Source organism: Cervus elaphus, chromosome 30 (assembly GCF_910594005.1).
Source record: "Cervus elaphus chromosome 30, mCerEla1.1, whole genome shotgun sequence".
Lineage (NCBI taxonomy): Eukaryota > Metazoa > Chordata > Mammalia > Artiodactyla > Cervidae > Cervus > Cervus elaphus.
The window spans coordinates 77,265,976-77,290,148 of record NC_057844.1 but is presented as its reverse complement, the minus strand read 5'-3'; the positions used below and the strand labels follow the sequence as shown (position 1 = coordinate 77,290,148).

At 38.6% G+C, this 24,173-nt stretch overlaps 1 protein-coding gene across 2 annotated transcripts in view; it reads right to left on the bottom strand.

Annotated features, from left to right (window-relative positions):
• The window catches only part of ITGBL1 (integrin subunit beta like 1), a 211,905-nt gene that overhangs the window by 90,169 nt on the left and 97,563 nt on the right, over positions 1-24,173 (bottom strand). For both annotated transcript variants that reach the window (XM_043891530.1, XM_043891531.1), the window contains 4 exons: positions 21,575-21,697; positions 16,524-16,664; positions 13,810-13,950; positions 4,972-5,118 (listed from right to left, as the gene is read on the bottom strand). In XM_043891530.1, the coding sequence (XP_043747465.1) occupies positions 4,972-5,118; positions 13,810-13,950; positions 16,524-16,664; positions 21,575-21,697 (552 nt within the window). The remainder of the gene's footprint in view (positions 1-4,971; positions 5,119-13,809; positions 13,951-16,523; positions 16,665-21,574; positions 21,698-24,173) is intronic.

Sequence of the window (24,173 nt, the reverse complement as noted above, 5' to 3'; positions counted from 1 at the left end):
ACCAGACATGAAACAATGGACTGGTTCCAAATCAGGAAAGGAGTAAGACAAGACTATAAATTGTCACTCTGCTTATTTAACTTATATACAAAGAACATCATGAGAAATGCTGGGCTAGATGAATCACAAGCTGGAATCAAGACTGCTGAGAGAAATATTAACGACCTCAGACATGCAGATGAAACCACTCTAATGGCAGAAAGTGAAGAGGAACTAAAGAGTCCCTTGAAAATGGTGAAAGAGGAAAGTGAAAAGGTGGCTTGAAACTCAACATTTGAAAAACGAAGATCATGGCATCCAGTCCCATCACTTCATGGCAAATAGAAGGGGAAAAAGTGGAATCAGTGACCTATTTTATTTTCTTGGGCTCCAAAGCCACTGCAGACAGTGACCGCAGCCATGAAGTTAAAAATGCTTGCTCCTTGGAAGGAAAGCTATGACAAACTTAGACAGCATATTAAAAAGCAGAGAAATCACTTTGCTGACAAAGGTCCATATAGTCAAAGCTATGGTTTTTCAATAGTTGTGTATGGATGGATGTGAGAGTTGGACCATAAAGAAGGTTGAGAGCCGAAGAACTGCTGCTTTTCTACTGAGATGCTGGAGAAGACTCCTGAGAGTCCCTTGGACAGCAAGGAGATCAAACCAGTCAATCCTAAAGGAAATCAACTCGGAATATATATTGAAAGGAATGATGCTGAAGCTGAAACTCCAATATTTTGGCCACCTGATGTGAACAGCCGATTTACTGGAAAAGACCCTGAATCTGGGAAAGATTGAAGGCAAAAGGAGAAGGGGGCAGCAGCACCATGGGCTCAGTGGACATGAGTTTGAGCAAGTTCTGGGAGATAGTGGAGGACAGAGGGGTCTGGCCTGCTGCTGTCCATGGGGTTGCAAAGAGTCAGACATGACTGAGCCACTTAACAACAACAACAACAAATCCACAGCTAAGAATAACACTTAGGGTTTATGCAAATATTCTGCTATAAGAGTATAAAGTATGACATTTATCACTTGAATAAGAGACAATTTAGATTTCTAATAAAAGAGGGTTGATTAAATTATTTTGCTATGGATACAACCATATTATGGAATGCTATGCAGCCATATCAATAATTTTGCAGAAGAATATTTATAACAAGAAAATGTATTCACTGCAAGTTGTTCAGAAAGTTGTTATAAGAACACATTAACAAATTAGAATGTTAGTAAATTATCTTAAATGACAGCTCTTGCATCGAAGGGCCTGGATTTAAATTTCTATGAAAACTCGTACCTCCTGCACCTACTAGGTAAGATGACAGATTGTTCCGGTTTCTTCTTTTGTGAAAAGTGGAAGAATTATACTTCTTCCTACCTCACTGTGTTTTGGAAATGTTAAAAAAGGTAATGCATTCAACGCTCTTAGCATTTTATTGTGCCCATAAATGCTATTGATATTAACAGAATAATATAAATGCATCACTTATAAAATATACATATATTTATGTTTGATTTTGCCATACCATGGAACATATGGGGTCATAGTTCCCCAACCAGAGATTGAACCCATGTCCCTTGCAGTAGAAGCATAGATTTCTAGCCACTGGACTGCCAGTGAAGTCCCTATTTATGCTGATTTAGACACTCATACTGATATGATATATTCAATATATATACAGTAATAAACATCAACTTTTTAATACTTATCTCTTTGGATTAAAGTGCGATTTTTGTTGCATTTGCTAGCTTGTTTGTGTTGCTTTGGCTGCATTCCCTAATCCTGCCTGCAGAAGAGAGTATGATCAGGAGTTCTGCGGCCATAACAAACAACCCCAATGTCTCAGCCACTTGAAACAACAAAGGTTTATTTCTCACTTGTGTTACAGACCTTTGGTTGGTCAGCAGACATCTCCTTATTTAGAGGCCCAGACTAATGATCAGCCACCATCTCAAACCCTGCAAATCTCCACGCCAGGGAACACAACACCATGACATCTCTCACTGCCTCTGCATCCTCCGCTCCGAACTGATAACATCCCTTTTGCTCATATTTTCTGGCCAAAGCCAGACACATACCCAGGAGAATCTCAATAACAATAAATGTGTATTTTTAACCAAGAAGAGTTGAAGACTGATGTGTAGACATCACCTGTGTCTGTGTGCTCAGTCATGTCCAACTCTTCTGCGTTTGGAGCGCAACACTGATAGGAGAATTGAGACAGTTGCACCCCACCCCCCAACCCCAGGAGCAGAAATTAGGATGAATCACTGGATATCCACACTGACTCCAGGAGAATCATCTAACTACATGAAGGAACAGAAATCAAGGAATCACAGGATTAACCAAGAATTTAAGACATCCTCTAAATTATTCCCCTGCCTTTAAGACATAATGATCACATTTAGTCATCACTGGTGCAAGCAAGTAATCTAATTTGATTCTACCAGGAGAATTGCTTTTTTTTTTTCCCTTGGCCCCAGCTGGCGAGCTGCTGAGGCTCTCCGGCTGGAGAACCGATGGGCCTTGTAATTGCTTTCTTCACTCATGTAACCACAGCTGCAGTTGTCATTCATAAACTGCAAAACTAATCCTTTGGAAGTTTCCATCTTGGCCATTTGCTTTAAAACCTCCAGTGCCCATGAGTTTGCAGATGTAGCCCTATGAAAAACAAAGTCTCTGACCACTGGTCCGAGCGCTGGCCTGCCTGTCAACATCCTTGGTCTTCATTCTCAAAATTCTTACATTTTGTTACAGTTCCCTGGAAAACCACTTCACTCATCAATATCTCTGTGAGGAAACTAGAAGAAACTTGAGAAGCTTACAATCAGTAAAGAGCATCAAAAGGCTTGAATAAATTACAAAAAAAAAAAAATGTAATTCTCTACATATTAACACCTTTTTGGTATAATAAACTTTAAGTATATGCTAGTCCTGAAAAATAGGAACTAAATAAGGACTCTTCAGAAAGGCAGGGGACAAATATGTTTGTCAGAGTTTATTAGACATTGATACGTGAAGTCCATAAATGATTCTCTTGCACTAACATCATATAAAAATTCAAGACAAATGGAAAACCTTGGCAGATATATATAAATAACACAGACATATCTACACACACTTAAAGTCATTTTCTATGTTTAAGATATTTTATATGCTTTTCTTATTTTTCTATTATATAGCTTGCTATTCTTAGCAATAAATAAATAACAGTAGTCCAAGAAACACTGATTTTTTTAGTCTTTGTTATTTTAAGAGCATAATAAGCTTGCTGAAGCACTAGAATCACCATATTTTACTAATGCTGGTATAACAGTGGTTCCCGTCTGGGGTTATTAGTGAAGGATGGGGCAAGTCAGAAATGTTCCTGAAATTAAACACTCCTTCCACCCATGTTTTATCCTCTTTCTTATAATCATTAGGGATAAATATCAGAGTATAGGAAAATAGTATGTTACAAATAATCTTGGAGACTTGGGAGGGTTTTCTACCTACCCGTCAAAAAAATAATAGTAGAGAAAAGATGACATATGATAATAAATAATGGTGGGAATGTGGAGAAATTGGAACCTTCATACACTTCTGAAGGAAAACTAAAATAGTATAGTAACTTTAAAGCCAGTGTTACGGTACGTCAAGAACCTAAACATAGAACTCCATATGACACAGCAATTCCACTCATGGGCAGATGTCCAAGAGTAATGAAAACCACAAAAAACACAAAAATTTTCTGCACAAAACCTGTATATAAATATTCATAGAACAGTATTCACGATGGCCTGAAAGTATAAACAAGTCAAATGTTGACTGACAGATGAGTGGATGAACAAATGTGGTATATCCATACAGATGAATATTATGCAGCCATAAAATGAGGTAGTGACACATTATAATGCTGAAAACATTAAGTGAGAAAAGTCAGAAGCAGAAGAATACATCTCATGTTCAGATGCGATATCCAGATCAGGCAAAAGTACAGAGACAGGAAGAAGATTAATGATTTCCAGGGGCTGAGTGGAGAGAAAACGGGAGAGTGACTGGGAAGGGGTACCAAGTTTCTTTTTGTGGTGATGAAAATGTTCTGGAACAAGTCAGTGGTGAAGGTCAGAGAATTCTATGAATACAGTAAAAAAAACAACCCTCTAAGTTGTACACTTTGACATAAGTGTAAATTTTATGACATTTGAATTCTATCTCAAAAATTCATTTTTCAAAAAAAATACAGCCCTGCAACATAAAATTAATTTTTTAAATTTATTTAATTGGAGGCTAATTACAATATTGTGGTGGTTCTGATCTAACATTCACGGAAGGGAAATCATTGTCCTTTTCCTCTTTCATGAATAAAATTTGTAATAACTTCAATTACCAGTTCTTCTGAAAGCATATTTCACATTAACTTTGCCATTTTCGCATGAGAGGTGAAATTGTATTTCTTATTTTGATAAATCAAAAACAATGAAACCAGCTTTCCCCTAGATGAATCCTTCCTTCTCCTCCAATGTGTACTGATCTGGTATGAAGAACACACCTGAGGCTACATGCCATCCAAGAAGAGGAAAGCTTATTCCAAGAGGTCTGTTTATATGATGCTTCCTCAAAAGCCAACAGTACAATTCAATAGGATGTTATTAAGTTTCACAAATGTCAGTGGACAATTAGATGGTTATATTGATAAAGCTCTGAGCAAACATCCAAACTTTTTTTTTCTTCTTTTAATGCAGCATTGAACTAGATGGAAATTGAACAAATCTCAAAGCTAAAGTAGACTGAGTGTGTGTGTGTGTGTGTGTGACAGAGAGGAAGAAAGAGAGAGATAGATTATAGTTCTCCACATTTTCACTCATGGATACTGGAGTCATTATTCTGAAAAGGCAAAATTTTCCGCATTCAGGAATCTCAGCTACTTTTTAAATGATATGTGTGAGCGGAATTCACTCGACTCGCAGGATTAGAGGTGGTGGGTGGCAAGGCCTGAGACCCTCACTTACCCCTTCCCGAGCAGGGCAGAGTGGCACTTCCTTGGCACTTTCTGATGCTCTCCTCCGCTGACAGTGGGCAGGAACGTGGGTGTTCACACTTCTTCCCAAACCAGCCTACTTTGCAGTCACATCTTCCACAGTTACACTGCCCGTGACCTTCACAATGAGAGTAAGAGTATACATGTATACTAGTGTATGTAAAAATGTGTTATATATACACACATACACATGTATATGAGAAAAATATACTAAAGTCAGAATTCGTTTCCAAACAGTGAGTGTCACAAAGAAGTCAGGATTCCCATCAGCACCACAGAAAACATTAAGGCAAAAGTCCATTTTCCAGCAATGTTCTTAAATACCCGAGCTATATTGATTGATCATGAAGGGTAAAGAAAAGCAGCAACTCCAGATCAGACACACAGGTTCGGAGGGCTATCAACTTCAATCTATCAAAATCCAAGCGCATGAGATTGAATTAGCCTGCTGGGGCCCAAATGGAGGGTTTAATGGATCTGGCGATTAATTCACATGGAGGGGAGCCACAGGAAACGGAAAGCGATTTGTTTTTGAAACAGGGTCTCAGCTCCTGGAGTCTCCCAGACTTTATTTTCATGACCTTTTTATTACCCACAACCCTTGAAGACTAATTTCATACACACAAAAGAGGTCAGGAAAGAAATTAATTTCTTTACACATGGACACAGAACCTGCAAAAAACTGTGATAAGTGGTGATATGGTGTAGCAGAAAATTGACCAGGTTACCAATCATATAAGTAGGTTCAAATCCTCACCCTACTCCCTACAGAATACAGCTGGTCAAATGACAGCCTTTTTGACACTTAGGTTCTTCATTTTAAACTGCATTATCTATCCACATTTATCACGAAGTATATAATGTATCTTAAAATGCTACATAAAAATGAACTATTGTTATTTTTATTCATTTGAGCCCACACATCTAACCAAGTAGAAACAGAAAGGAATGAATAACTTAGCTGAGTTTTTTTTTTTTAGCTGAGTTTTTCTAACTCTTGATAACTGTTCTGAAACTCATTATTACAAATGCAAAGTAAAGTAGATTTCAATAATTTCTCCAAAAATGCACGAAGGATTTTAAAGGAAGTGGAATCATACTTTCCTTAAGTAAATCAAGTATGTTGCTAATGGATGAAAAATCCATGCTATTTTGTATTTCGCATTCAGTTTAGTTCAGTCACTCAGTTGTGTCCAACTCTTTGTGACCCCATGGACTGCAGCACGCCAGGCTTCCCTGTCCATCACCAACTCCCAGTGCTTACTCAAACTCATGTCCATTAATATTAATATATATCACAGAGTATGAAAACTGGCCTTCAGTGAAGACTGGCCTGTTTTATCAGTGTCTCATGAGGTCTGTGGGCAGATGTCCATCTGTCAAGTTTGAAGCATCCGTCTATCAGGAAGCTTTTCATTATAAACTGGCTTCTTCATGGAATAAATCATAAAATCATACGTCAAAGTAAGATGAGCTATTAGGGGCCATGGAACCCAAATCTCTCATTTACACTAAATTCCATTCAACAAGTTTATTGAGCACCTACTATGTAACAGAATCTATGGAACAAATTGCTGTTGATATTAACACTTTGTCTTAGAGCTCATAATTTTAAAGGAAAATTTTTTGATTACTAATAGATACATACATATGACATGTGACTATGATCATTTAGACCTTCAAACATAAGAATTTTTATTATAAAAATTTAACTTATTAGCACTTATATCTCTGAGGTTATTGGGTTGCCTAGCTTCTGGCCATTTATCCTAGCTTACAAAGTTCCTCCCCATCTTCCCTGTCCTCATATAATTTTTAGAGCAAAATTTGCACAGAGCTGTATTGTCAATGCATAGATAAAAAACAGCTTTTAAAACAAAATCTTTAACATTTAAAGTACAATCAATTCTGCTGTTCTCTGAGAGCCGGTGACTTTGAAATTCTGGTAGACAAGCGGCATCATTTGTAGGGTACTTGAATGTGCCAGGAGGATGCTGGACAAAGTACAGAACATGCTGCCATTTGTGGAAGACGAGCTGACACTTCAACAATAAAACTGAAAAAATACAGTTAGATTGAAAGAGGGGGGAAAAAGCTTTCCTCTTGAAAGTTTAAAATAGTTGTGGAAGTTAGAATAAAGCATCCAGTAGGTGAGGAGGCCAGGGAATTCCTAAGTACGCAGGAGAAGGCCACCTACTGCTGCAGGTGCTTGGCATTCACAGGCAGTGAGAGTCCTGATCCCTTGGCACGTGGAATACAGTCAGAGCCTGTGTGGAGGAAGATGGCGACTGGCGGGAGGATATTCTGAAGTTCTATAGTTGGTGTAAGAGCAGCCATTCCAGGGACGTCCCTGGTGGTCCAGTGGCTAGGCCTCCACGCTCCCAACGCAGTGGCCCAGGTTGGATTCCTGGTCAGGGAACTAGATCCCGCATGTTGCAACTAAATATCCTACAGCACGCCACCGTGAAGATCCTATGCATCGCAAATAAGACCCAGTGAATTCAAATAAATGATAAATTAACCAATCAATTAATAATAAATAATTTAAAATAAGTAACCATTTTTTAAAAAAGAATAGGCATTACTTTCTGTCTGAGGTTCATTCACATGTCAAAATTAAAAAAAACATTGCAGTGGCATAAAACAAATTCGTGAAGATGGTCAGACACTATTAATAGAGATTCTTGAAATTAAAATCTGGTCTAGTTAGTACCTTAAGAAGTCAGATTAATTGTGGGTGCTTTAACAAATGTTCAAAAGATGTACAGATGCACTAGACCTAGAAGAAATCTCTGCAAGCCTTTCCCCTTGTTGCCCTCATATTCACTCTCTTCTCTTTTTGTTCTGCTTACCTCGCTTAGTCCTTATTCTCTGTGCTTTTCCCCCTAATATTATGCGGCTTCACTTTTCTGTCCCTCTCCTATTTCTGTGCACTTCTACAAGCTCTAGGGGAAACGTGGCCCGTAAGGTCTTCACCTCTATTTCCTGAGCATTTAATGCAGCATCACGGACCTTCTCAAGGATTACTACTCTGAGTTTATGCGTCACCTCTAGGCATCACCAACTCCAAACAAAAACAGGAAGAAGATATAAAATGTGCCCTCACTTTCACCATATGTGTGATGATCCTTAAGCTTCTGGGTCTTGGCCTCAGCCTTGGACCCCAGCCCCTGCCTCATCTGAGCAAAAGGCACTCTCAGAAACAGCTGCGGTCGATTGTGTCCACACTGGAAAGAACTGATGGGATACTGTCATTGCTTCGACTGGCCTGGGCTGAAAGGTCTGGCCTCTAAATAGGAAAGGATCAAAGCGGGAGAACACCGCCTAGTTCAGGATAGCCCCCGTGCCTCCTCAAATCATCCACGACTGTGCCTTCTACACTTTGCCACCAGAAGCCAACATCCACTGAACAAGTTCAAGCTGGGGAAAGAAGGGTTATGAAAAAAATGAATGACTTCAGTAAAACATTCACAGTGAAAGTAATTCCTGAGAGTCAGTGGATATACAGCAACCAGTTTAAATGATGAAATAGTGGCATACAGAATGTTTTTGAAGGTTTCATTGTTTGGGGGAAAAAAGTAGGTATACCTGAATCCAATACCCCAATGAAGATCACAGAAGAAGCAAATGTAAAAGTAATACAGAAAAGTAATACAGATGGTAACGACAACCCTATATGCAAAACAGAAAAAGAGACACAGAAGTACAGAACAGACTTTTGAACTCTGTGGGAGAAGGTGAGGGTGGGATGTTTCAAAAGAACAGCATGTATATTATCTATGGTGAAACAGATCACCAGCCCAGGTGGGATGCATGAGGCAAGTGCTCGGGCCTGGTGCACTGGGAAGACCCAGAGGAATCGGGTGGAGAGGGAGGTGGGAGGGGGAATACGTGTAAATCTATAGCTGATTCATATCAATGTATGACAAAACCCACTGAAAAAATAAATAAATAAATAAAGGGAAAAAAAAAAGTAATACAGAAAAGGCTTAAATGTAACTCTAGTCTAGCATGGTGAAAAATAGTATTGACAGTGGTATTGCTAATCTAAATGTTGACCAGAGATTAACTTGATGAGCGAAAACATAAACAAAACTATGCTTTCGCAGTTGTAAAAATTATATTTTATATTCTTCAATAACTTAAAGTCACATGCAGCTGAAAATAAGTTATGGATTCCACTCTAAATGAAACTGTACCTTTTTCTATTAAAATTCTTCACGGTATTTCATCAGTGGGTTTAGGAAATTAGTTAGAAATGCAAGGTATCAATACCAGATTCTGAAGCAGGTATTTAGCTTTTCAGAAAAGACAGGAAATCAAAACTTGAAATTGCAATTTCTCTTCTGAGGTTACTAGTTTCTCAGTTTTATAGTGATAAAATGAAAATGATGAAAATGCTTGTTTTTGATTCATAAGTTTAGAAATGATAAGATCTACTTATGAAAATCCTTTAGACTGTCATAACATACTATATCAGGGTCTTTTGTAAACATATAGAGAAAAAGGCAAAAGTGAAGAAGTTAGGAGATCCATGTCCTCCATCTAAATGAGTCACTGGTTCATCTTTCCAGGCTTCATCTCACTTTATCTTTAAAATGAGAGAACTAAAAGAAGTGAATTCTACCACCCTGACCTGAAACATCATGTTTCAATGCTAGCGTGTCAAACCTAGGTGTGTACATATACACATATATGTTTGTCCTTCAGGAGTTCATTTCATTGATTCTAACAAAGATTCTTTTAAAGTCTGTAGACAAGAGAATCAACAAAATAGAGATGAAAGATACAGAATGTTATTGTTTTATTGCAGATATTAAATACATGGAACGTACATTAGAGAACTGCTTTCAAAGACCTATGAACACTCCTTAGACACACACACACATTCATGACATGTGAAGAATGACAGTGTCTAGTGTTGGCATGTAAATAGGATCACAGCCAGAACTGCATCACAAGGGTGGGGAGTTGGCAGCAAGAGGCATCAAAGAGCATCATGCAATGCTGAGTTTTAGGGGCTTCCATAATGGCTCAGTGGTGAAGAATCCACCTGCCAATGCAGGAGGCATGTGTTCGATCCCTGGTCCAGGAAGACCTATAAGCTCTGGAGCAACCAAGCCCAAGCGCCACAACGACTGAAGCTGTGCTCCAGAGCCTGGGGACCGCAACTACTGAGCCCACGCATCCTCGAGTCCAGAGCTGCAATCACCGAGGCCATGCGCCACAACTACTGAAGTCTGCGCGCCCTAGAGCCCGCGCTCTGTAAGAAGAGAAGACGTCGCGACGACAAGCCCACTCTCCGCAAAGCGTGAGTCGTCCCCGCTCAGCTCGCCCAGCAACAAAGGCCCAGCACAGCCAAAAATATTCTCTTTAAAAAAAAACAGCAAAACTTACTTAAAAAAACAAAACACTGAGCTTTAAAGGCTCTCAAGAAAGTGTAGAAGAGGTTTCTGACACCAAAACTTTTTTCTTTTGTTTGGTGATCATTGCACTCTTTTGTGTTAAGCTATATAACCTCAGAAACATCAACCCAGGACATATGTAGTTCCATCCATTCCGGAATGCTCTCCTTCCACAGAGGCTATATCTCTCCTTGAAAATGATAAAAAAATGCTCTTGAATTGGAATCTGATTTTTACAAGTTGCTTTTCACAAAGAAGTATGAAAACCACAGAGAGAAAAAGTTGGGGAAATGAATTCGATCTAACTAGCACTTGTCATTTTTTTAAAAAATCCACTTGATATATTATTTTTCCCTTTCAAGACAACATAAACTAAATGTATGTAACCATTTCCTTGCATTTCTTCCCTTAACTCTTTGGTAATCCACAAAGACAAATTTCCTCCCATAACATGGTTCTACCAAATGAGTCTACTTTCCAAACTAAGGGAACTCTAGGCCAGGACTAACCTTATATTTTCATCATTTTGCTAGGCAGGAACAAGCTGAAAAAGTGGAAAGTCACACTGCAGCGTATATTTTCCTGTTTGGGAATTTGGCAAAATGGATCAGACTAAAGCAGTCATCAGGAAGAAAGGAGTTATTTCAGAAACAGAAAGCCAGTTCAGGGGAGCAGTTCATAGAACTGGAATACCAGAGCAGCTGATATACTTCAGGATGGCTGGTCATGCCCTTGTCGTTTCAGTCACACTCAAAATTCGTCTAGAGTATCCTCTTTGAGGCATGTATATGTGTGTGAGGCATGTATATGTGTGTGTATCTTTGTGGGTATGTGAGTCATATTTGCATATGGATGAATTCATGTATCAATGAACAGGAGTGAAAGAAGTGACAAATACACTTTAGCAGTGAAAGTAGAAATAAATACAACTTATTTATTTGGAAGCAGGCATCATATTTTAAAATTTGTATCACATCTCCTGTACCCATCATAGATCAGGCACAAAATATTTACATTTAAGTGCATTATTGAATAGATGAATGGAAAGAGTGGGAATGAATAAATAAAATGAGAAGGTCAGTTAAACGAGCCAACTATAATCCAATGGGAGATTTCTCTTTGACTTAAATAAGCTCAACACGTTCGGGGTGGCTGGAATGGGAGCTACAAATAAAGCTTCATTTTATCTAAGTCTTATTACACTCCAGCCTGGCATAAAGCACTAGAGAATATCCACATCCTTGGGGTACTTCTATCTCATATCACTAAGGTACCACCACACTCAAGAGTCAATTGAATGGCTCCCTTCTCATGGTGCAACTCTGGGCAATTGGGAAAATTGTGAAGACTAGTAATTTACCAAGCATTGTATATAGAATTCTAAAGATTTCATAAGCATGAAGAAACACTCCAGAGATTGATGCCCACCCCAGATCAAAACAATGTTCAGAGAAGCTTAGTTTTATAAGAATTTTGAGCACCCAAAGGACATCTCTTCTTTACTGAAATAAAGTAAAATTGAAGCATCTTCTGTGCATCATTTGGAGATTAAATGACAAGAGCACTTCAGCTAAAGTTGTTTTCAGGCGACACTTAAGGGCGGTGTGAACTTTGTCAAGTCGCTAATTTCTTTGAACGTTCCCTCTTACACGTAGATAATAATGTATCTCTGTCTGAGTTAGCGCGAACATAAAATGAAATGAGGTGTGTGAACGAACTTGACAGGTGTCTCTCAGTGCAGGATCTCGGTTAATGAGTTTCTTCTTGCTTAAATTTCTCATGTTAGGTGTGGGAGGCAGACTGTGGAGAACTGGCCACATTCAGCTCACTTAATAAAGGAATAATAAAATCACCATCACAGCCTGATGTCTTATTGTTTAAATCACAGCCTACGACCCCATCACCTCTGTGAATCCATTCAGGAAATTCTCCCAAGCCCGGAGGATCATGAGAACAGGGCGAATCTTCTGCAGGGGAAGCTACAGCGGCCAGCTCCCCTTGGCCAGGCCAGAGGAATCTTTGCAGTTGCATCATCATAAATAAATAGGGCAGCTCTTTTATCTGCCTTTGCTGGCAAACTTTCTGGAGAAAGAGTTCCCTATCTATTTCCTTATACCAACCAAGCAATCAAGCATGAAGATGTGTCTAGGCCTCCTGGATTGTCCCATGTAAATAAAATCTATTACTCCGTTTTTGCTAAGTGACATTTTTTAAGATAAATCTGACTGCTTATTGTTTTCCTTTGCACTATTAGAAATTCTGGTAGGGTGCTTTTTTTTTTTTTTTTTTTTTCTTTTCATTTAGATTGTGTGTGCTTAGTCACTCAGTCACGTCCGACCCTTTGCGACCCCATGGACTGGAGCCCGCCAGGCTCCTCTGTCTGTGGGGATTCTCCAGGCAAGAATACTGGAGCGGGTTGCCATGACCTTCAACAGGGGATCTTCCCAACCCAGGGATCAAACTCAGGTCTCCTGCATTGCAGGCAGATTCTTTACAGACTGAGTGACCAGGGAAGCCCAAGAATACTGGTTTGGGTAGCCTGTCCCTCCTCCAGGGGATCTTCCCAATCCAGGAATGGAACCAGGGTCTCCTGCATTGCAGGTGGATTCTTTACCAGCTGAGCTACCAAGGAAGCCCCTTGCATTTAGATTACAGGCTCCGTGTCAAGGATTATGTTTGTCTTCTTTATTGCTGGAACCAGTGACCCAGATGCAGCACAGATGCTGGCAAATAGTAGCTGGTCCATAATAGAATTTTTGAATCCACTAATTAATATTCAATTGTAGACTTAATGCAGAACAACTTTTAGTATATAAATTATACCAAAGAAGCAATGCAACAAACTACCTATGAGAACCATATTGTCTTTAGTTTTGCACCGTGTTAATAGCAGTTGCCTTAATGGTACCTCTTCTGTTCGAGGTCAGGTCTGCTAGCTTTGTGTTCTCACTGCTGAGTATTAGATACGCGGAGGTAATAGTTCTTTTTGGTGAAAGACTAGACTGCTTTTCAGAGAGTGGGTGTGTTTTCATCTCAAATCTTTGCCCAATGTGGCGAATTCTCTAAAGGTTTTTCAGGTTGATATTAGGAGTCCTATGGGTCTCAAATTCTTCAGAAGGCACATTCAGTTCTTTCACGGTTTCTGGGAGAAGCAGAATAAATCTTGAAAAGAAGGAAAGGAACATTTTCTTATTTAAAAACAGGAATTAGGGACCTCCCTGCTGGTCCAGTGGCGAACACTCCGAGTTCCCAGTGCTGGGGGCCCAGGTTTGATCCCCAGTCAGGGAACTGGATCCTACATGCCACAGCTAAGACCCAACACAGTCAAATAAAAGAAAGAAATAAATCTTTTTTAAAAAGAATAATCATAAAAAAATAAAAACAGGCATTAGGAAAGCACTTACCAGAACAGAAGTCATCAGAATATCTGTCATAGACAGCTCGGCAGTCCCTCTCGTCACACTCACAGGTGTCCCCATGAATATCCCCCCAGTCTCCAGTGGGGTCCACATCGTGGCAGGAACATTCACCACACACACAAATCCCTAGAGGGGAAAAATAATTTTGTATGGGTCGAATGAAGAAAAATCATGAAAGAAAGCATCTTACACATTGTTCTTTCTTCTGTTGTTCACTTTATATTTGGAAAATATACGTGTTCAGGAAACATATTCTATAGAGGAAAACACCATCCAGAGTGGACAGTAGAGATCCTTCATAAACAAAAGTTATTATCCATGCGGACACTTCTGTGGGATTGCAGGATGTATCAGGAGCATCGTGCTGGTAGGACTCAAAGACAACACCAACACAATTAACATAAAATGTCACCCTTGCTCTCAAGAGGCTTACAATTTATTTGACCAAAAAAAAAGCTAATAAAAAAAACTAGCATGTGAAGCACTAATGTTTTGTAAACTAGGACATAAATACTCTAAGAGTTGGGAAAGTGGAAATCAATGTGAGCAGAAGTAATTAAGGTAGATGGTCTGGATAAGAAGCGAGAAGGGGAAATGTTTTAGGAGGTTTGGAGGTAGAACAATTCAAGAGAGGTCAAGAAAGCAAGAATGAGCAAAGGAAGGTGGGGACGGACATGGGATCCTAAGTAAACCTGACCCACTGGAGCAGAAGGAGCATATCTAGGGAGACTAAGAAGCAGACATGGCTGGATCAGACAAGCCCAGGTTATAGAGGACACTGGTATAGGCGGACAGATAGAACTCTGGCTTTTTGGAGATGTGTATAGAGAGGTGTTAAGTTGTAAACCATATTAACTTTGTGTGAAATATTAATAATCATCTTTAGGGCAACCAGCTGATTATTTGTGAAAGGAACAAAGTTAAACCCCTTTCTTACCTCTCCCATCAAAGTCAATTCCAACTAGACTAAAGATTTAAGGATACAAAACCACAAAATATAAAATAAAATTCATCTTTATTCAAAATCTTCAAAGCAAAATTATTTAAAGAAAAAATAAAAGAATTAATGACATAAAAATCTAAAATTCTGGCTGGGGGCAAGACACCAAAAATGAACTAAACGATAAAAACAGCTGAAACAAGTAGTCATACGTATTTAAAAGACAAAGCTACTTTCACAAACATAAGCCATTCTTATGAATGAATTATCTAAGGACAAATATGCCTACAGAAAAATAGACAAAGGACACTAATTGGAAGTTTTGTAGAGAGAAATAATGATGATAGATGTATGTAAAAATGCTCACCACTCAACCTATAATGATTAAGGGTTAAGAGAACTTTAAACAACAGTGAGTTAGAATTATTTCAGACATCAGATAGACAGAAATAAAAAAGATTGTTTTAGGATTAAGAGTTGGTGCAGGGACAGAGTATAAAATGTACAACTTTCTGGATGGCAGTTTCACAATATAGACTCTTTAGATGTATGTTACCTATAAGACAGCTCACTTCAATTAAGGTATTTTGTAAAGAAAAGGAAAAGAACTGAAAAATACATGTATAGGAACATTAAATATGGTGGTATCATGTCACTGAAAAACCATTAGTGATCTAAATATCCATCAACAAGGCATTCATGAAGCAATGGTTCCTGCATAGCTTATATAATAAATGAAAATATAAGTGAGCTAGTATGATAAATAATCAGACCTACTCTGCATAAATTAAAGAGAGGCCTTTTCTTTATAATTTTTGTCCCAAGTTCAGGCCTTTTGCTTTCCTTTCTCTATGTACAGAAAGTGGGCATATTCTACTTTTCTGTGTCAGCCTTTGAAAAGATAAAACTGGTGGTGTGTTAAGGCTTTCCATGTAAGCATTACCTATTAAAATGTATCATTCGTTTACAGAAATGCAAAAAAATAATTTTCCAGCTTTCTAGATTTTAACTTTTTTATAGAAGGAAACTGACCACTTACTGCTAACTTCAAGTAGTCAGAAAAGTCCAACATGGCTATTTATCTACCAGGACAGCTGACAAAGGGAAAAAGAACATGTATTTTCAAGAATTTTCTTCCAAGCGTTTAATACTAGTCGATTTGATATCAACACTTAGTTAACTCACTTTAAATTACATGATAGCAATACTAATATATTTTTTAAATTCCTGCCTAAGGTCAATCTCAATTTCACATGGCTATATTTTATTCACTATCACATTTTTATTATTGTGTATCAAAGTTAAATGACTCCATATCAATTCGGTATTGTAACCAAGCCTTTGATTGACTCAATTAAGATAAGACAAGTTTTTTCTGGAATGCTCTCTGAATAATTAGATGTTCATGTTGTAGCTGGTTCTGTGAGTCAAGAGACATTTAACAGAAGTATCTACAAGAATCGCCTTTTTGCTCTACCATGTCATTTCTGGAGGGCTGCCAAAGAAATTACAGTCCCTGAGTTAACTATTTGTTCGGTGAAGCTGAAAGTATGACAGCAACTTTCTTATCTTTCTGCCTTCTGCCCAGTAAAAAAATAAGAAAGGGACGCTTGTTGGCATAGGAAATGTTGATTTACATCAAAGTCAAACCCTATAAAAGATGACTTCCACATGGAAGGAAATACACAGAAAAGGTGGGGTAATAATTAAGAGCTTTGTTTTTTCCCCAATTATGTAGTAATGAGTATGAAAGACACACCTCTGTTACTGCAGACTTTGCCATCTGGAGATGTGCATCTTCGCTTGCTCTCCCAGGGGGTGATGTCACACTGGAATTCGCATTTATCTCCATGCCAACCAGCCTGGCAGTAACAGTTTCCACAGTAACACTTTCCGTGGCCTTTACCCAAAATGAATTTTATACAGTGAGGAAAAAAAGCAACTTTCAAAAGCAGAATTAACTTTCTACCTCTTGGTGATCACGTCTGCCTTTGGAAATAATCAACCCGCTCCACGGTTCTTGCTTAAAATAATCAAATTATGTAGTCTGCCACCAAAACATCATAGGTGTGCCCATATCTACATCATCACACACAGAAAGCAAGTCAAGGTGTCCTCGGATTTGTCCTAGCCAGATGGCTGATGAAAATGACAAAATGTTCGAGAAACTGCATGAAAGACAGAGAAAGTCTACCAGGCCTCCGATCACAAATGTGTACATCAAACTCAAATGTATATAAGCATTCACTCTGAGAGCATTTCTTGAGTTATTTGAAATCAACCATGAGAAACCAATGGTGCATACTTCTTTGGGTGCACACTATTGATGACTGAGCCATTTCTTCAACCAGAGGAAATATTTCATCTTTTCATTCAACAGTATCCAACAAGCTATTGTGTTTTACCACGTGGCAGAGGGTTTCAGCTGAATCAACTTTTAGTAGCTACTTAAACTACTAACTACAAATAAAATAGCATGGACCCTTGGTATTAAAGTCCAATCCCCTTCCTATCTGTCAAGAGGATACAAGTGCTAGGTAAGCGCAGCCCATTGTTTTGTGTCCAGCTGCCCCCACACCATTGCAGTTCCCACCCCTCCATAAACTGTTACTCTGCTTGTTCATACTTATGTCCATCCAATCTGTAATGATGTCACCTCATCACTTTCTGTGCCCATGTCCAGCAGCCCTACAAATTCCCAAAAGATGACAAGTCTTTTTTGCCCCAAACCTCCTCTAATATCCTCTTTTTTTTTCTGTAATTATGACAACAACCATGAACGTGCGTTCTTGCACCTATGATGAAAAACAACACCAAAAGGTTTACCAAAAGGTTTTTTAGTCTATTCTTTCTGCTTACAGGAATTTATGCTTTATCAGTCTATGGCTAAAGTCTTTGCTCTTGCCTCTCTCTTCTCCATCAGCCATCATCCCATAAAGTCCATGGGAAACTAAGAGCAAGGTTATCTTTCTTTCTAAACACTATGGCATTTCTGGCCAACAGCAGGAGTTTCAGTAGGGCCTGGAACATGCACATTCGAAGGGAAAAATACAATAAAATATGCTGGTCTCATGCTATTTTTGCCTCTCAGATGAGGCTTCCTTCATACAGATATATATCAGAGAGACAGAGAGAGTCAGAGATGAAGAGAAAGTGCTAGAGTGAAATACAGAGAAAGAGACAAGGACCCAATGTATAATGTCATGCTTTCTGTCTAAATGAGCTACAACTGAAGTATCTACATAAAACCTCTTCTTAAGCTGCAGATGAGGCTTCCCTGGCGGCTCAGATGGTAAAGAAGCCGGCTGCAATGCAGGAGACCAGGGTTTGATTCCTGGGTTAGGAAGATTCCCTGGAGAAGGGAATGGATACCCACTCCAGTATTCTTGCCTGGAGAATCCCATAGACAGAGGGGCCTGGCAGGCTACAGTCCATGAGGTCGCAAAGAGTGGGACACGAGTGAGCGACTAAGCACACAAGCTAATAGACAAGGATCATTTCTACAGCAAATTTTAACTTTTTCACTTAAGCTGACATAAAGACTATCAAATGATTTCATCAGTAGTAAAATATAAAAGCTATATATTTTATTCATGAACTTAAAACTATCTCTACATGTATGCACACAAAAATATCACAAGCCAGTGTTATATCACAAACCTCAGGAACCTGAGGGTTATACTGGAAGAAAACAAGACAACTGTTTACTAAAAGCTTTTCCTGGGAGTCAGTGTTTTTTTTAAGACTTGATTAACTTCTTAAAGTAGAATTTCCTTTAAGTAGATTATACTTAAAATAGTATAATTTCAGAAATCTTCAAAATTTATCTCCTCTGTCATTGTAAGAAATTTATGTAACATGCAGCAGTTTGTTAATCTCATGTAAAGCTTACCATGAGATTAACAACTGATCATAAATCTTCATTCCTCACACCCAAATTCTTTGTACATTTATAAAATTCAGTACTGATAAGGTTATACTAAAAAATCATTGAGATAGAGATGAACAGGATTATTAGAATAAATCATGTAAAGCTTTACCATATGCAGATAGGCAAAATTAAGCAGATATCTTCATAATTCAAGTGAAAATACTGTAATAAGACATAGCTGGATAACTGAGATAAAATATAAGCCTTAGGACAATACACAGTCCAGACAATGAATATCATTCTTTGCTTTGTGCAAACTGATGTAGCAAGAAAATCTCTTTTTGAATTGCTTCCCTATTGGGCAGTAGAATCACCTCTTAACAGACTGTTTTCATGTGAATGACACATGGTAAAATCCAGACTCCTACTCAATGTCATCGCCAGAGGATTTTATGGCAGTGTTGGTTGTCTGTGGTCAGAGAGTTTGCACCATGAAATTGCTTTAGCCTCAAACCAACAGAAATAATGAGTGGAAAGGTTGAGCGTTAAACATTTCCTGTTCTTTCCAGGTCAGTGTTTATATTTACACACGCAAATAGACTTTGCTTTGGTGGTGTGCATCAGAAAACACTGGCTCCGCACATGTTCCCTTCCTCCGTTTTGATCTGTGATAACTGCAAATAAAATATCAGGAAGACAAACACACCACATGTGTGGGTAGCTTTATCTAATTTCTAATCATTTTGGAACAAGCCCTTTAGCAGAACTGTCAGAGCAGCATCGAGCTTAGGTCACTGGGTGGAAAAAATGAAGGTTCTTCTCTTTGTTTGTTTTATCCTGGTTGGTGGTACAGCAAGGACACCACAGACAGAGATCTGAGCTGACCTAAAATAAGAGCATCTGGATGACCACAGGAATTGAAGCCTCAATTTGTTTTGTAAACCAAGGGACAGCTTAGTGACACTTTATGGCCTTCTGGTTCCTCCCCACCCCACTGGCTCCTGATCCTTTCAGGGAAAATACTCCTCTGAAATCACCCATTTGGTATGCAGGATAGGATTCCGTGGACAGAGTCTCTTCAGATGTCAGTGAAAGAATTAATTACTTATGGATAGAGAGATTAGGTCAGAGGTAAGCAGGTTAAAATGTTTCATAACAGCAAAGAAGAGTGCTCCCAAACTGAAGTGATTCTCACTGCTGTTTACTTTGCTCCCCTGTGCCAGTCATGATCAAAACCCTGGGCAGAGAGTTGCAGAGAGGGAAGCAGAAGAGAAGGGAGCTATTAATATAGTACAAGTGGTAAGAAGGGCTTTCCTCATGGAGCTCCAAACTCCAGGGCAGGTCTCTGTGGGGAGTAATCAATAGCACAGTCTCTGGTGTCAGACAGTACGTGCATGCGTGCATAGTCACTCAGTCGTGTCCAACTCTTTGCAACCTTTTGGGCTGTAGCCTTCCAGGCTCCTCTGTCTATGGGATTTTTCAGGCAAGAATACTGGAGTGGGTTGCCATTTTCTGCTCCAGAGGATCTTCCCAACCCAGGAATCAAACCTGCGTATCCCGCATTGAGGCAGGTTCTTTACCCACTAAGCCATCAGGGAAGCCATGCATGAGACAGACAGGAGCTTAAATTCCATTTAACCTGGGCAAGTCATTCCAGATCCTGGTAAATTATCTAATGAATACAAATTACTCATTGCAGCTCTTGACATTGGCAAGTCTGCAATAATCGGTACAACAGAAAAATGGATTAAGTAATGGTGGTCCATAGAAACAATCATGAAAAAAGTTATCTAAGTGTGCGGGGAGGGATAGATTCTAGGCTAATAATCCAATTGGTCTTCAATGTCCCCAGTAGCACATGAGAGTATTTACAGGGTTATGGTTCAAAATGGGACAGAAAATGAAATTAAAACATGCAATGGAGAGAGTGGGAGAAAAGAGGCCGAGTAAAAGCTGAGCAAAGAAGACGGAGGCCAACTAGGACTACTTGAGAACCATGCAATTGGCCTGTTGCCATAATGATCTGGCTCTTCTCTGGGAACAATCTGATTCTGCATTTAAAAAGCACTAGAAAACAACAACAAAATTCTGTAAAGCAATTATACTTCAATTAAAAAAATTAATAAAAAATTAAAGAGAAAAACTCAAAAAACTACTAGTCTACTGTAAATATCACATAATATCACTTGTATGTGGGATCTAAAAAAATGATACAAATGAATTTACTTACAAAACAGAAAGAGATGCACAGACATAGAAAACAGACATGGTTACCAAAGGGGATACCAGGGATAAATTCGGAGTTTAGGATTAACAGATATACACTACTCTATATAAAATAAAAAACGAGGGCCTACTGCATAAGACAGGGAACTATATCCAATATCTTATAATAACCTATAATGGAAAAGAATCTGAAAATGAATATATATGTGCACAAATATACTATTTGAATCACTATGCTGCACACTTGAAACTAACACAACACTGTAAATAATCCTTCAATAAAATGGTTGCAAGATAAAAATTATAAACAATTTTCCACTGGAAAAGACCCTGATGCTGGGAAAGATTGAAGGCAGGAGGAGAAGGGGACAACAGACAATGAGATGGTTGGATGGCATCACCGAACCAATGGACGTGAGTTTGAGCAAACTCCGGGAGAGTTTGCTCCCTGAAGGTCAGGGAAGCCTGGCGTGCTGCAGTCCATGGGGTTGCCAAGAGTCAGACACAACTATGTGACTGAACAACAACAAAGGTCTATGAATCTGCTCTGAATGCCTTAGTCTAAATTTCCTTACATGAAGTACTTTCCAAATAAACATAGGTTCAGCTTAAATGAGTAAACTCAGTGCATAAACTCACAGAGATAAAAGTTCAATGAAGCAGGTGACAAAATCAAGTACTTACATTATTTTTTGCAAAGTTAATATACATACCTCCACATATTTCTTCTGTTTCATCATCTATGCATTCTCTGTCATCACACTCACAAAATTTACCATAAACAAGTCCATTTCCATCTGAATTATCACATTTACACCTGCCACAGTGACATGTACCTAAACCATTAAAACAAAGCAAAAATTATTTGTTAAATGCATATAAATTATAATTAATGAATTTTAACCTCTCTTTCATGGATAAAGACAATTCCAATCGATTTTATACTCCAATTAGGTTTTACTGTGGGTATGATGAGATGGATAATGACATTCTTTTTTGAGATTATTGTAGCCCATTAGTTACATTTTATAGCACACAGCTATTATGATTGACCTCTAATAGTTTCATGAATGTAAATCTGAACTCCCCAAGAGCAGAGTTACATTATAAATGTCCATCCAATCAATGCATGAATGAATATCTTCTGATTACACCTGGGTCTGAGTGAACTAAAGCAGAAAATGCTAAGCTTTCTGAGAAAAGTAACCTTGCTTATCTTCCTCACCAGTTATTTATTCAATGCTTTGCACAATATTTGAGCTTATTATTTAAATAATAAATATTTGTGGAATTCATTATCAAATTTAAATATATGAAAAACTCAGATGTTCCTAAAAACTTCATATCTGCAGTGTTAAAGTGATACCCATGTCCTTATGACAAAGGGCCCGGAGTGGGTTTTCCTTATGCGTGGAGTCCTAGAACCTCACCAGAACCTCAGGGTGACTCAGGCTGAAACAGAGGCACCAGAACCATCTGGTCTACCACTCTCCACATACCCAGTCAAGTTTATAAGGATTTGACTACAGCCCCTAAGAATGAGTTCACTGACAATAAAACAGCATTCAAAGGATACTGAGAAGTAGAATGTACATTTGAGTAGCTTCCTTTTTAATGCTTATTTTTTGATCTTTAATTGATCATCACATCAGTCACCATAGAGTAACTGAGACTTTGTCATTCACTAGATATCATCCTAGACTCTGGAAATGCAACAGGAGATTGATTCAGCCATAACCTCCTCTTAAAGTTTTATATGAGTAAAAACCAAAGTGATAAAATAAATGGAGAAGTGCAAAGTGTTGCAGAAACACATAGTAAGGGGATTCATCTGAGAGCTGGTGGTCAAAGGGTCCCTGGGGAATGGCTCTTAAACTGAGAACTGAAAGACAAGTGAAAATAACAGCTAAGAGAAGTGAGATGATGAAGAAGCCCACTTCCAGCAAGAGACAACAGCAAAAGCTCTGGAGTAAAAGAGGAAATAAGAGGGGGGAAAAGACAGCTGGTGTATAGTGGAAAATAAAGCAGAGAGTGTCATGAAAGAAAAAAAAGGCAACTAATGGTGAAATTTACGGAAATCTAAAAGGCTGAGCACTGAAGAATAATGCTTTCGAATTGTGGTACTGGAGAAGACTCTTGAGAGTCCCTTGGACTGCAAGGAGATCAAATCAGTCAATCCTAAAGGAAATCAACCCTGAGTATTCACTGGAAGGATTGATACTGAAACTCCAATACTTTGGTCACCTGATGGGAAGAGCTGACTCATTGGAAAAGACCCTGATGCTGGGAAAGATTGAAAGCAAAAGGAGAAAGGGGGTGGCAGAGGATGAGATGGTTAGACAGTATCACCAACTCAATGGACATGAATTTGAGCAAACTCCAGGAGATAGTGAAGGACAGGGGAGCCTAGTGTGCTGCAGTCCATGGGGTTGCAAGGAGTCAGACATGATTTAGCAACTGAACAACAACAAAGAGGTCTCATTAAAGATTTCCAACTTTCATCCAAGAATAATGAGAAGCCATTGAAATAGTTCAACAAGGGAGTCATGTGATCAGGCATTCATTTCCACCAGGTTATCCTGGTTGTCACATGGAGAATACATTGAAATGAGGCAAAGTGGATTTGAAGGAATGTTGGTTCATTAGTCTGCAGGAAAAAGGATAGAGGCTGACCTTGGTTATGGCCATGAGTTTAGAAAAAAGAAAATACAAATGGGGATATTTTCAGGAGAAAGAAAAGATGACTCAGTGACTGGTTTCGAGAGGTAAATGATGGAAAGGAACTAAAGATACTGAAATTTGAATTGAGCTACTGAATACTGGAAATTCTCTATGTGTTGAACCAGAAGGAGCATGGATTTAGGACTAATGAAGATCTGAAGCTAAATCCATGTCTTAATCCCCCCCAGCTATACACTTTTGAGGTCATTATTTTTATCTCTAACTCTCAAATTCCTTATCTGCAAATAATGTCTACTTCATAGAGCTACTCTGAAGAACAAATGATAAATATATCACCCTGTCATCTTTCTAAAAACTCTATTGTGTCTAGCACATTGTAGACTTCCAGAAAATGCTGGGTTCTTTGTCTTCTCCCATTAAGACTTCGAGTGTATTAGTCATATTCCCAAATATTTTCTCCAGACACATTTTATATTTATGGATGGCACTGTTTCCTGGTTTCCAACCCTCTGTGTGATTCTGTTATACGGGTCACTTCTTTCTCTCACAGTCACAAATAAATGGTGATTTCACAGAAGCTGAGCTTATTATTTTTCTTCCTTGAGAATATGTGTGTGAATTTTACTTTTA